Below are 14,128 nucleotides of genomic sequence, written 5' to 3' on the forward strand. Positions count from 1 at the left end.
AAGTCCTTCATTAAAGACACGGACTTGGATAATGGCATTGGCTCTCTAAGATCCCCCTCTGAGGACATCACTTTTGGTGAGATCCTGGAATTGATGAAACAGAGAAGGGAGATAGTCCACAGATAGCTCTTCTCCAGATGAGTCTGTTCCTAGATGCCTTTGTTTCTAGCTCAACTTCATCCTGAGTGGTACTGCCCATTGACCTACTCATTGATTTGTTGGATCAAGGAGAATGGAAGGATCCTGATGTGGTGGAGTCCATCCCCAAGAAACTTGATAGGATTCTCTTCTCTTCCACAGACAGAAATCATTGGAGAAAAGGTCCTCTGGAAAACATGAGTTGGAGTGGCAGCCACTGAGAAGGAATTGTTGGAAGAAGGTTCTTCAGTTCATCCACCTAATAGAGAATCTAGGGCTATGGACCATTTTGGGAAATGGATATATGTTTCAGTGACCTTTGCACTAAGAGCATTGAATTACTTAGCACAAGTGTCAGAGAGGCTTGACTAAGGAGATCTCCAAGTCTATCTCAGGTGTTCTACCAGTGGACTTTCAAAAGACAGTGGACTCCCAGCTTTCCACTCTCCAATCTAGCTCCATGTGGCCATGCATCTGCTTCCCAATGGAGCTGATGGCAGAGCAAGGGCAGCAAGCACTGGCATTACTATCCACCGTCATGCTTGGATGCACCTTTGCAACTTTGTGGAAAGCTTCTGTACATCTTTCTTCAATGCCTCTTTTGAGGAGTCTACCCTTTTTTGACCCAAAGTAAGAGAAATGCTGACCAGAGGTCAACATGATGGTAATACTCTCTCTGTGGTTGGCATTCATATGCCCCAGAGATCCTACTCCAAGAACCAACAGGCTTGGAAGATGATGTGGTTCAGGAAGTCACAGAGCTCCTATCAGGAAACTCACTCCTGGAGATAGGTCTCTTCAGGCAAAGGAAGAGGTAACAACAGTGGATGTCACCCTAGAGGTAGAGGTGGACTGTATAACTAGGGTTTTCATGGGTGATTTACTGAAAAGCCGTTTCAGTGCCCCTGAAGGATTGCCCAACTGCTGCACTCTGGAGGCAGTTGGGGTGATGATCTCTGCAGCCACTAGCCTAGCAAAACATAAACTCAGATTTGTGTGTGCTGAACATAATTTCCAGAGGTTATTCTACACCATTTCCCTCCCCCATCAAAAGGAATAAACTTCCTAATGTTCCAGCCAGTCAGTGGGAACTTGCAGCAGCAGAAGTTTCCAAGCCGCTAGAAAAAGAGTCATCCTGAAGATGAGCTATAATCCAGATTCTACTCAAGGTTCATTTTAGTACCTTTGAAAACAGGGGTTCTCAGTTCCATTCTGGATCTGAGCCATTTGAATCAGTATGTCAAGTAGACAAAATTCTAGATAGTCATGCTTCAGTGCATTTTGCCTGTACTGAGGAAAGACAATTGGATGTGGTCCATAGATCTCAAGGATGCATACTATCATGTGAAGGTAGAAAAGCATTTAAGGAGATTTCTCCATTTCCATCTGGGAGCCAATCATCATCAGTTCAAGGATGCATACTATCATGTGAGGGTAGAAAAGCATTTAAGGAGATTTCTCCATTTCCATCTGGGAGCCAATCATTATCAGTTCAGAGCTCTGCTGTTCGGTCACACCACAGATCTAAGAGTGTTCACCAAGATTGTGACAGGGGTGGCAGTGCATCTTCACTTATTAGAGATCCAGGTTTTCCAGTATCTCAGTGACTGGCTCTTCACCGCTACAACTGACAATGTGATTTCTGATGTTTTGTTACTGAGGGTCGCTTATCTGTGACAAATAAAGGCTTGTTGCTTTGGAACACTACCTGAGTTGTATGATTTTTGGAAATTGTGACTGAGCTCATCATTGAAGTTTTAAGTCTACTAGTTTTTCATCTTTTTTTATTTCTATAAAAGAAAGAATCTTGTAGCAGAGCACCATAGGATCATTTTTTTACCATTGTCCTTTAATCATCAGCCTTATTTCCAACAGTATGAATGCTCCTCAGTAGACAGCATGAAGCTAAGTTAATGCATCAGTACATTAAGCCAGAGTTACCTTATACTGCATTCACTTCAAAGATATAATAAGAGCACTCACAACACCTCTCAAAGTTATTTAAATTTTATTTAACACTCCACACACTAAAAACAGCCCCTTCAGGCTACTAGACACACAAAACATTAACGCTTTTTTAAAAAATGTGTAGTGTTTTCATCTGCAACCAGACTTCCTTAGATGAGATGCATACATTAAACAGAACTTCATTTAAATACTTTCTTAATTAATTAAAACATTTAATTGGCAGAAAACCTTATAAGCCCTTCCCCCAAGTAAAACCATATATCAAAATGATTAGACAAAATCCAACAATACATAAAACTCATATTTCAATTATGTATTCAAATCATAAAATACTCAGTTCCTAAAACAATTAATACTATCATTCATAAAAAATAATTCATTCATAAAAATTCATTCATTGTAATATCAAAAAATAGCTAATAGCACCATGTAGTGGACATTATAAACTTACAATAATAACCAATAACTTCATCCCCAAAGTTTTTTTCAAGCAAGCAAATTATCATATTAATCTAAAAATTGTTGTCTAAAATTTTTTATAAAGACCACAATAAATTAATGAGTATTAAAGTTTTGCTGCCCTTAATTTCAACATTGGCTTAAGGGAAACTGAATCGTTAAGCCCTGCAAACTTCGTAGCTTCCAATGTTAGTTGCCAGAAGAGTTCTTTATATTCAAGACAGGCTTCCCATAGACCACCCCTAATGTCCTTAGGTACCACTTCTAGGACAAAAAAGAAAAATCTGGCTTCTGGACATTGTTGTGTATGCCTGTGTAGGGCATTATTGTGGCATTTATTCCTAATATCATAATTATGCTCATACAATCTATTTTTCAACTTTCTTTCTGATTTCTCCACATAGAATGCATCACATTTACTCCATGTTGCTAAATACACAATACCACTTGTTTCACAATTTGCAAAACTTTTACTCATAATTAGCCTATCCCTACTAGCAAGGTATACTGTGTCCGTTCTTTTTATGCATGCACATTGGGGGCAGCATCCACATTTAAATGTACCCAATTTATCTTTTTTATGGGTTATAAATTAATTCTTATTATACAACAAAGTACAGAAGAGTTTCTATAAATTAAATCAATATTGCAAATAAGAAAGTGGAATTAGCATTAAATTACCTATTATTAGAAGGCACCATCGATGTAAGTATATACAATTTCTTACATGTAGAAAATCCCATGACCCCCACTATATTTGGAATCCCGAAAGTCCACAAGAGTATCCAAAATCCACCATTGAGACCTATTGTTGCCTCAGAGGGCTCAATAACTGCCCCATTGGCAAAATTTCTAGACAAGAAATTAAAAGAGATGGCTATGAGTGGCCAGGGAGTGTTTAATGATTCATGGGATCTACTAAGAATATCAAAGATAGTATGTATGATGATAATATGATTTTTATTACAATAGATATAGTAGATCTGTTCACTTCTATCCCACATGTAGAAGGGATGAAGTGGTTTGAAGAAGCCTTAGTGAAGTATGGTAAATTTAATAATAGGGACTTTTATCTGATTTTAACTTTAATGGAAATGGTGCTAAGAAACAATTTCATTCACTATGAAGGTAAATTCTTAAAGCAACAACAAGGTGTAGCAATGGGGGAAAGGTGTGCCCCCACCTACACTAATATTATACTTTTGTTCTGGAAAAAAAAATTTGTTTTAGGTGCCAAGTATGTAAATTGTTGGAAATTGTACAAAAGATACCTGGACAATATGTGTTTTTTATGGATTGATACAGAAACAAGATTTTTAGAATTTGTTAAATATATATCAGAATCTAGTGGGTTTTTAAAATTCACATATAAAATAGATAGAAACAGACTTGAATATTTGGATATTTCTATATGTAAACAGGATGGATTTTTAGCTCTAAAGGATTTAGAAAAGAGACATTCTTGAACTCATATCTAGCCTTTAATAGTGCACACCCCTTCTATCAGAAAAAAGTAATAATAAAACGGCAATATGTAAGGGGAAGGAGGATGACATCAGAGGATAGTGACTTTGAGAATGAATGTAAAAATGTATTCAATATGTTTTATGAAAGAGGCTACCCAGTGGACTTGATTATGAAAGTGGAAGAGGAAATAATACAGGAATGGAAGGGGAAATTCAAGCCCATTTTAGGTGAGGATATTCCCATAAGGGAAGAAAATAAACAGAATCTGTTGGATAAAGAAAATGGAGAACTAGTTAGTAACTTTGTAACAGATTTTAATGGTGATTCAAGCAAAATAAGAATATTACTAGAGAAAGAATGGACTAGGTTTAGTGCTACATCAGACCTGGAGGTTATTTTCAACAAGCCATTTAAGTGTACTTATCGTAAGGGTAGAAGTATTAAAAATATTTTGGAAAATAATAAGAATGAATTTATAACCCATAAAAAATATAAATTGGGTACATTTAAATGTGGGTGCTACCCCCAATGTGCATGTATAAAAAGTACAGACACAGTATACCTTGCTAGTAGGGATAGGCTAATTATGAGTAAAAGTTTTGCAAATTGTGAAACAAGTGATGTTATGTTGTCCTATCTCGCCTTCATTCTTACAATGATGGGTTCGGAGCTGATCCTCTGCTTCGACTCAGCCAAATACTTGGATGAAAATCTCAAACTTGGCTCATGGCAAGAAGATATCTCACAATGCAGTGGTGTAATTCCCTAGATCTCGTTTGCCGCTTTACGAGCTTGGATGCGCTCATCTTGGCTGTGGCTAAGTTTTGATATATTTTTCTATTTACCTTTGTCAAACTTGCTATTTTTGTATATTTGTAGCGTTATTATTACTAGGTTTAACTCGTTATGTCTCTTTGCTGCTTTTTGTTAAATATTGATAGTTTTTCCCCCTTTAGCATGGCTTTTGCCATCGCTTTCTAGCCCCTTTGGTATCCTGAGTAGTGGTTGTTGTTCGTTGTGTGTGTCTTCATAGCTCATTTAAGTTAGAGAGCTATACACCTGTTTAAGTTAGAGGGCTTGTACTGTTTTATTGTTTTGTGTGGAAATTAGAACCATTTTAGTTAAAGGTTCTAATTTTCTTTTCCTGGTTGTTGCTCCTTGTGTTGTCCTGTAGTAACCTTTAGCATATTATTCTTAGCTAATAAATGTTTGTTGTTGTGTTTTTGCTATAGCCTCTAGGTTCTTATTTGGGAAAATGTCTAAAGACCAAAAAGAGAGAGAACATAAGCCTTCTGGCTTTAAAAAAATGTCAAAAGTGCTCGCAAAAAATGTCCATCACAGATGGACATGTGGTTTGTGTTTATTGCCTTGGTGTCATTCATCTCCAAGAAGACTGCACCTTCTGTCATTCTTTTAGTGCTAGAGTTCTTCAGGAAAGAAGAAACAAGTTGATTCTAAAAGGGCTATTAAAGCCTTTTTTTGAGGAAGCCATTCATAGCTCTTCCTCCTCTTCGTCTTCTCCTTCCTCTAAAAAGGATAAATCTCACAAAAGACAATCTCCAGCTACATTGGCTCAGTCAGAGCCACCAGTCAAACTCCCTAAAATTTCAAAGGCCACTACTTCCTCGGCTTCACAGTCCTCGGAGCAATTGGAAGTCCTTTTGGTTGATAGGCCTGGTACTTCGACTCCAAAGCCTTCGGAGCCGCAAGATACCTCCACTCAGAGCCGGTCCATTGAAATTTCATCGGTTTCTCCAACCTTGAGATCGCCAATCCTCCATAGGTCTCGATCTCCTTCCCTATCTTCCAGGTCTACAAGAAGTTTATCAGCTGATGAAGTGGAACGGGTGGTTCATAGACTCATGTTGCCGGTGCTGACCAAATTATTCTCGGCTCCCATCAATTTGGTTTCGGAGCCTACTGTATCTACTGTTGTTCCTCCTCTGAGCCAAGCTGATCCTTTGGAGCTGGAGTGCTCATTACCACTTACTGTGGACCTGTCAGTTCCGGGATTCCCTTCGGTGTTCACAGAGCCAACATCTGCTCCGACTCTCTTGGCACCGTCCGGTGAGTCTGGGCACTGGGGTTCCCTGGTCAGACCTGGGGGGGATTCTTGGCCCCAATCTTCTTCAGTGCTGAACTTACCCCTCGGAGCATCAGCTTTGGTTAGCTCGGCTCCCGCATCAGCCTCAAGTCTGATCTCATTGACTCCGTTATCTTCCTCTGTCTCCTCGGAGCCAGGGGAGTCTTCGGAGCCAGCGGGCTCCACCTTTGAGCTGATGGGGAGCGTGTTGTCTACCCATTCAGCACCATAGAAGGATATCAGTACTCGCTCCCCCCAAGGCAACTGGCTACTGTCTCAGAACCACCCATTCCTCAAGACAGCAAAGACCCAGAGCCTCAGGATCCCTCATTGGGTGAACCCCTCTCATCCGAGGCCTCCCCAGAATATCCTTCTGAGGAGCCACCTCAGAAGAGAACCTGCAAGTGGAAGCATGTTGACTCCCCATATGAGTCCATCACTTCAGAGACTGACCTCGATGAGTTGGAAGGGTCCCCACAGTCATCATCTGATGATCTCATTTGCAGATATTATAGGGATCCTCAAGCAAAGAGGCGGCTGGCAGACCACCACCCCTTCTGATGAGGAGTCAGTGTACCTGAAGGCTTTTGGGTCTCAGTCTTCAGCCTCCTGGCTGTCTCCGCCTTTTGATGAGCTAATGGACCTGGTTAGTCGAAAGGCATGAGAGTCACCCGACACCATGGAACTGGTCCCTTGGAGGCCAAACAAATTTTTGTCAGCTCCTTCGGCCAAGGAATTTCTAGCAAAGGGAGTACCTGTAGATGCTATGGTGGTGGCAGCAGCCACCAAGAAGGAACTTGCAGAGACTTCCTCATCTGTTCATCCTCCAAATAAAGATTCTCGAATGATGGACAGATATGGGAAGCTTATCTTTTCTTCAGCGACTTTTTCACTGCAGTCACTGAACTACTTATCCCATTTTATGAGGCAACAAAGAGATCTCCTGAAAGAGTTAGGAGATACTCTACAGGGTTGATTAGCTGCAAGGTTGAAGGAGAAGGTCTCCTCCCAGCTGTCCACCTTAAATTCCATTGTCAACTCCTCCATGAGGCTCATATCATACGCACCAGATGGAGCAAGCAGGGCAGCGGGTTTAAGAGTTTCCCTTAGGAGACATTCCTGGATGCACTTATGCAATTTTGCAGAGCCCTTTAAGTCTACCTTTACTAACGCCCCTTTTGATGGTTCCTTACTCTTTGGACCCAAAGTAAAAGACACTCTAACCCAGTGCAAGCAGGATGGGAAAACTCTCTCTGCCATTGGAGTACGTTTTTCCGTACCTTCAAAAACGTATCCTAAAGGTCAGAAGAGGGGAAAGGTGTGGTTCAAAAGATCCCAGAGATTTTTCTAAGATGCACATAATGATACCTTACCCAGGGGCAGAGGGGGCAGTAATAATGGTAGACACCACCCCAGAGGCAGAGGTGGCCCGCAAAACCAGGGTGACCTTGATTCCTTTTGCGGACGCCCTTATCAGTGCTCCTGAAAGGAGGCCTAACTGCTGTACTCTGGAGGCAGTCGGGGGACGTTTATCAATGTACCCAGAAGCCTGGTGAAATATCGTAAATGACAAATGGATACTAAACATAATATCCAGAGGAAACTCCTTCATCCCTTTTTTCAATCCTGTCCCACAGACCAAAACACTCCTGGATGCTCCACCCAATCTAAGGGAACACACAACTATAGAGATTCAAAAGTTGCTCCACAAAAGAGTCATCCAAGAAGTCCCCACAGACCAAATAGGATTCGGAACTTACTCAAGATTATTTTTAGTGCCAAAAAGAACAGAGGATTGGAGGCCCATATTAGACCTAAGCAAGTTAAACGAATCTGTCAAGAAGTCAAAGTTCTGAATGGTGACACTGCAGTTGATACTTCCCTTTTTAGGGAAAGACAATTGGATGTGCTTGATAAACCTTCAAGATGCTTACTATCACATAAAAATGGACAGGACATCAAGAAAGTACTTACACTTCTGGCTGGGAGCTAGCCATTACCAGTTCAGAGCTCTGCCCTTTGATCTCACTACAGCCCCCAGAGTGTTCACCAAATGTATGGCAGTAGTCACGCCTCATTTGAGACATCTAGGATTCTGTGTGTTTCCCTATCTAGATGACTGTCTCCTATCTGCCACCACCAAGCATCTACTCCTACAAGCCAGGGATCTAACTTTGGATATCTGCAATCAGTTGGGCATTACAGTAAATTTTCAAAAATCTGCCTTGTTACCCTGTCAGCATTTTACATTCATAGGCACAGATCTAGACACTTCATCTATGGTAGCACGTCTTTCAACAGAAAGAGTTATAGCACTCAGACAGCAGATACTTCACCTCCTTCCCAAGAACAAAGTGAAAGCAAAGGTAATTCTACGCTTATTAGGAACAATGGCCTCCACAATTACACTGGTTCCTCTTGCCAGAATGCACATGAGGATTCTTCAATGGCTATTATTCTCCCAATGGTCACTTCAAGGGCTCCCAATGTCTCATCTGATCAGAATAACAGAATCTTGCAAGAACAACTTGAGATGGTGGATACCTTCCACTCATGACAATGGGCAGACCCTTTGTTCCACTTCAATCAGTAGTTACAGTGACCACAGACGCTTCCTAGATGGGGGGGGGGCATTATCTGGGAAGAACAGTCCAAGGTACATGGCAGGAACATGAGGGTCACGTAGATATAAATGTTCTAGAGATGAGAGCAGTGCTCCTTGCGTTGTAAGCACTTCAAGGCTCTCTCCCTCTAGGGACTATTGTCTGTGGTTTGGTACATAAACAAGCAGGGGGAACCAGATCTTACCCCCTTTGTTGAGAAGTCCTAAGAGTATGGCAATGGGCAGTTTCTTCCCAGCACTTTCTAATTGCAACGCACATTCTGGGGATGTCCAGCGTGATAGCAGACAAGCTGAGCAGAGCAATCCTAATGCCTCGCGAGTGGTCTCTCAATCAAAATGTAGTGGAAATGATTTTCCAAACATGGGGACAGCCTTGCTGTGATCTTTTTTCCACTCCCATGAATGCCAAGTGTAGCAACTACTTTACCCTAATTACCAATCCAGGGGAGACACCGAGAGACACTCTTGCCCATGACTGACCCATGGGACTTCTGTATGCCTTTCCACTGTTTCCTCTCATACCCAGAGTAATTCAGAAAGCACAAAGCTTGGGAAGCAGGATAATTCTCATTACCCCTTACTGGCCTCACCAAGTTTGGTTCCCCTTCCTTTGGCCTCACCTTCAGTAGAAGCCTTGGATTCTGGGCCCAGTGCCAAATCTGTTGACTCATATGTCAGGGGAGCTTCATCTTTCTGTCCCCACCCTAACACTGACAGCTTGGCTGCTCCACTTCCCAATTTAGTCAGGCTTCACAATTTCACTCCTATAGTTAGGTATATCTTAATGTCCTCCCATAAAGCTTCCACTAGAAAGCTGTATTCTAGTAAATGGAAGAGGTTTTCCCTTTGGGCTCAAGATAAGAACATTGATCCTTTCTCTGCACCTATTCATTCTATTTTGGAATTTTTGGCAGAACTGTTTCAACAAGGCTCAGCTGCAGTAACCATCAAAGTTCAACTTGCTGCAATTTCAGATTTTCATATTGGCGATACTACTTCAAACTTAATGTCACACAGGTTGTGTAGAGCCTTCTTAAAAGGTGCTTCCTTATTAAGACCTCCCTTCAAAGAACCCCTTTCTCCTTGGGATCTAAATTTTGTATTGTCTCATCTCACTTTACCTCCCTTTGAGCCCTCTTCATCTTAAGACCTCAAGTTCCTTTAATGGAAGACCTTGTTTCTAGTGGCTATAACTTCTGCTGGAAGGGTGTCAGAATTGCAAGCTTTTTCTATTAAACCACCATATTTGATTTTTCATAAGGATAGGGTATCCTTACGTACAAACCCATCCTTTTTACCTAAGGTCTCCTCTCCAAACAACATAAACCAATCCATAGAACTTCCAGTTCTTTTCTAACCATAGCAACAAGGCAGAGTGCAAATTACACCAACTGGACGTGCACAGACAACTCAGATTCTATTTGCATAGAACCAAAGACTTCTAAAAAAATCTGACCAATTATTTGTATCCTTCACTGATGCAAAAAAAGGATCCTCAGTCACAAAAACTACTCTTTCTAATTGGCTTTCAAATTTTATTACATTTATCTATAACACAAATCACAAAGATTTACCTTTCAAAGTAAAGGCTCATTCCCTAGAGCAGTAGCTATGTCATCTGCCTTTCAAGCCAGAATTCCCATAGATAATATTTGTGCAGCAGCTACTTGGTCTACTCCACATAATTTTATCACTCATTACAAAGTGGATTTGGCCTCCAGAGATACGGCATCCTTTGGTTCCACGGTGCTTAAAGGTGTACTCCCATGAGCCACCCAGGAAAAAGGTGCTAGGGACGCTGTCCCATCATTGTAAGAATGAAGGCGAGATAGGACAACATAACATAAAGAAGTTATGTACTCACCATAATGTTCCATGTTTGTTGTCCATCTCGCCGTTCATTCTTACGAACCCTCCCTCCTTCCCCCTGCCAAAGACTTCTTGTGGACTTGGTAGATTTTCACTATCTCAGGGGTTCTTTGTCTCAGCTTGTTTCTCCTTTCAGTACATTTAGTATGGACTTAGACACGTTTATATGTATATGTTTGTGTGTATATATATATATATATATATATATATATATATATATATATATATATATATATATATATAGTGTACATATTGTTCGGTATTAGCAGCAAACAAGATCTGGAGAGTTACACCACTGCATTGTGGGATACCTTCTTGCCACAAGCCAAGCTTGAGATTTTCAGCTAAGTATTCAGCCGAGTCAGAGCCGAGGATCTGCTCCGAACCCATCATTGTAAGAATGAACGGCGAGATGGACAACAAACATGGAACATTATGGTGAGTACCTAACGTCTTTGTATAGTGTATTTAGTAACATACAATAAATGTGATGGATTCTATGTGGGGAAGTCAGAAAGAAAGTTGAAAAATAGAATGTGAGCATAATTATGATATTAGGAATAAATGCACAAATAATGCCCTATACAGACATACACAACAATGTCAAGAAGGCAGATTTTTCTTTTTTGCCCTAGAAGTGGTACCTAAGGACATTAGGGGTGGTCCATGGGAAGCCTGTCTTGAAGATAAAGAACTCTTCTGGCAACTAACATTGGAAGCTACGAAGTTTCCAGGGCTTAATAATTCAGTTTCCCTTAAGCCAGTGTTGAAATTAAGGGCAGGAAAACTTTAATACTTATTAATTTATTGTGGTCTTTATAAAAATTTTTAGACAACAATTTTTAGATTATGATACTTTGCTTGTTGAAAAAAACTTTGGAGATGAAGTTATTGGTTATTGTTGTAATTTTATTATATCCATGAGATGGTGCTATTAGCTATTTTTTGATAGTACAATAAATTAATTTTTATGAATGAATTATTTTTATGAATGATAGTATTAATTGTTTTAGGAATTGAGTATTTTATGATTTTAATATATAATTGAAATATGAGTTTTATATATTGCTGGATTTTATCTAATCATTTTGCTATATGATTTTACTTGGGGGGGGGGGGCTTATAAGGTTTTCTGCCAATGAAAAATTTTAATTAATTAGGAAAGAAAGTATTTAAGTGAGTTCTGTTTAATGTATACATCTCATCTGAGGAAGTTCGGTTGCAGACGAAAATGCTACACATCTGTTAAGAAAGCATTAATGTTTTATGTGTCTAATAGCCTGAAGGGGTTGTTTTTAGTGTGTGGAGTGTTAAAATTTAAATAACTTTGAGAAGTGTTGTGGGCTTTTTCCAAGTGCTTTTATCATATCTTTGAAATGGATATTTGCTTTTGTGACTTATACTGCATTCACTTTTACTAACGTCAGAATCACTTGTCACTCACTTATCATGATAAATGTCTTGTTAGTCACATTTGTCAACCTTTCAAAGAGTGCTGAGTATTAAAATGTGTGTGCATGTACGTGTGTGCATGTACGTGTGTGTGTGTGTGTGTGTGTGTGTGTGTGTGTGTGTGTGTGTGTGTGTATGTTTGTACATGCATGTATATGTGCATGTGTGTGGAATGGTAGTGTGTACACATTATCAGTAACAATAATTATGTCCATTGATACCTGTAGTGAAAATGAACTACTTAATGGTATTCAGTTTCTGAATACATAGTACGTGGATGGGTTATATAGCAGCCAGTCCTGGAAAAGTTCTTCCATAACAAGAAATCAGATACAAGTTAGGAGTTTTGACTGTCTGCAGGCAATGTGTACAAGCTGGTTTCAGCTGCAGTGGATTTCCATTTACAGGATCTTCAAGGAGGTTGAAAAAAGAGTAAGTAGCTATTTTCTTTGGACTTTCTTTGTACTTTGGATATTGTTTGGATATCTGTGATTCTGGCTTTGGTGTTAAATGTTTTTCATTGAGAATCAGACATTAGCTTCCTTTACATCTTTTAGTTCAATATGACTTGAAATACCACATTGAAAAACTCCATTATAGCTGCACTGATGTCATTTAGGATTGGTGAGTTGCAAGTCTTGTTGTGTAAAGGAGCTTAGGCAGCTTTCAGTTTGAATTAGGTACCTTTAAGAACAAATCTCTGAACCTACATTGAATCAACCCATAATTTGATGGGGGAGGTTAAGGCCGACTCCACTAGGTCATCAGCTACCACTGCAGCCTTTTTTACAAATGTATTTGTCAGACTATCACCTGGTCATATATGCACACCATTTCCAAACATTATACTGTGGAGTCTTGTTTAGAGGTGGAGCAAGATTTGCTTCAGTCATCCTGCATTGCATGATTTAGACTAACTACTCATTGTGTAAGTCATTCTACTCTTAAATCTGCAGTCATAGTGAATACTCCTTAACAATGCCATCTAAGCTTTTTTGACCTTTCAAGCTTCACTTATACATGAAATAAGATATTCTGTCAACAGAATGGGGGCAGACTTTGTCATTCAAAACAAAAATCATTCATTCTCTGAGTTAAAAAAGACAAAAAGATGTGACCCCCCCCCCCCCAGCAGCCCTTCCGCATCTCAAGAAATGCTAACCTAAAGACTGCACAACCTTCAGGATAAGGAGAAATGTCATTACTCCATGTTCAGTGATCTTGCTCTGTTGAATAGTTATTTTTTTAAATAAAACACAGGAATCACTGAACCTAGTTTACTGATTCCCATGTAATCAGAACAGGACTTAACAAAGTGCAAGGAGCTCACATTCTGCTACTGTAGATTTCCTTACTCTTCGGGAGACACACATGCATTATAAATTATTGTTATGGTGACCCTACCTGACATAAAATAGTACAGTTTTGTAAGTCAGTTCACCCTAACAGTAAATCTTTGAAGCATAATTCATTCTATATCTCTTTAATATTAACAGAACTGCTTAGTATTTATTAATGTATATAGTTCACAATTATATGTTCATGTTCTTTAGTAATGTAATTTGTCTACTACAAGCACACTTCTCCAGTAAGGTATATTATTCAGAAGTAAATTGCATGTCAGTGCTGTATACATGGAAGATCCAAGCTACAAGATATGAGTGCCAATGTAACAAAACTAGAGGTAACCTAAGCACAGGGGACCATTTAGCTATGGAAAATGACAAGAACATATGAACTTCACTGGTAAAGTAATGCCAAATGTTGCAATTTAATGCTGCCACACCATCTCCTTTGAAAATGTACATTTATGGTAAGTGTTCTTACACACATGTACTTTTCTAGTATTTATCTGGTTATTAAAACTAATGCTGATTCTGTGTTGGTGGCCCTTGTACCAGACTATTAAGGAAGTAAAACATTTTGTTTTCCTTTTTATTTAGGGTCAAAGAGCTTATCCCTCCAAGACCAGCACTCCCACATAGAACTGCAGGAGCACAAAAGGTGAGCTGAACAGATAAAATTACAGCTGGCAATGATGATGTGTATTGAATGATTTTGAAACAGTA

At 39.6% G+C, this 14,128-nt stretch overlaps 1 protein-coding gene across 1 annotated transcript in view; it reads left to right on the forward strand.

Moving 5' to 3' along the window:
- CFAP70 (cilia and flagella associated protein 70) overlaps positions 1-14,128 on the forward strand; it is a 1,838,232-nt gene that overhangs the window by 768,187 nt on the left and 1,055,917 nt on the right. The window contains exon 12 of the mRNA XM_044079382.1: positions 14,003-14,063. Coding sequence (XP_043935317.1) covers positions 14,003-14,063 — 61 coding nt within the window. The remainder of the gene's footprint in view (positions 1-14,002; positions 14,064-14,128) is intronic.

Source organism: Protopterus annectens, chromosome 8.part0 (assembly GCF_019279795.1).
Source record: "Protopterus annectens isolate FY-2018-M chromosome 8.part0, PAN1.0, whole genome shotgun sequence".
Taxonomy (NCBI): Eukaryota; Metazoa; Chordata; order Ceratodontiformes; family Protopteridae; genus Protopterus; species Protopterus annectens.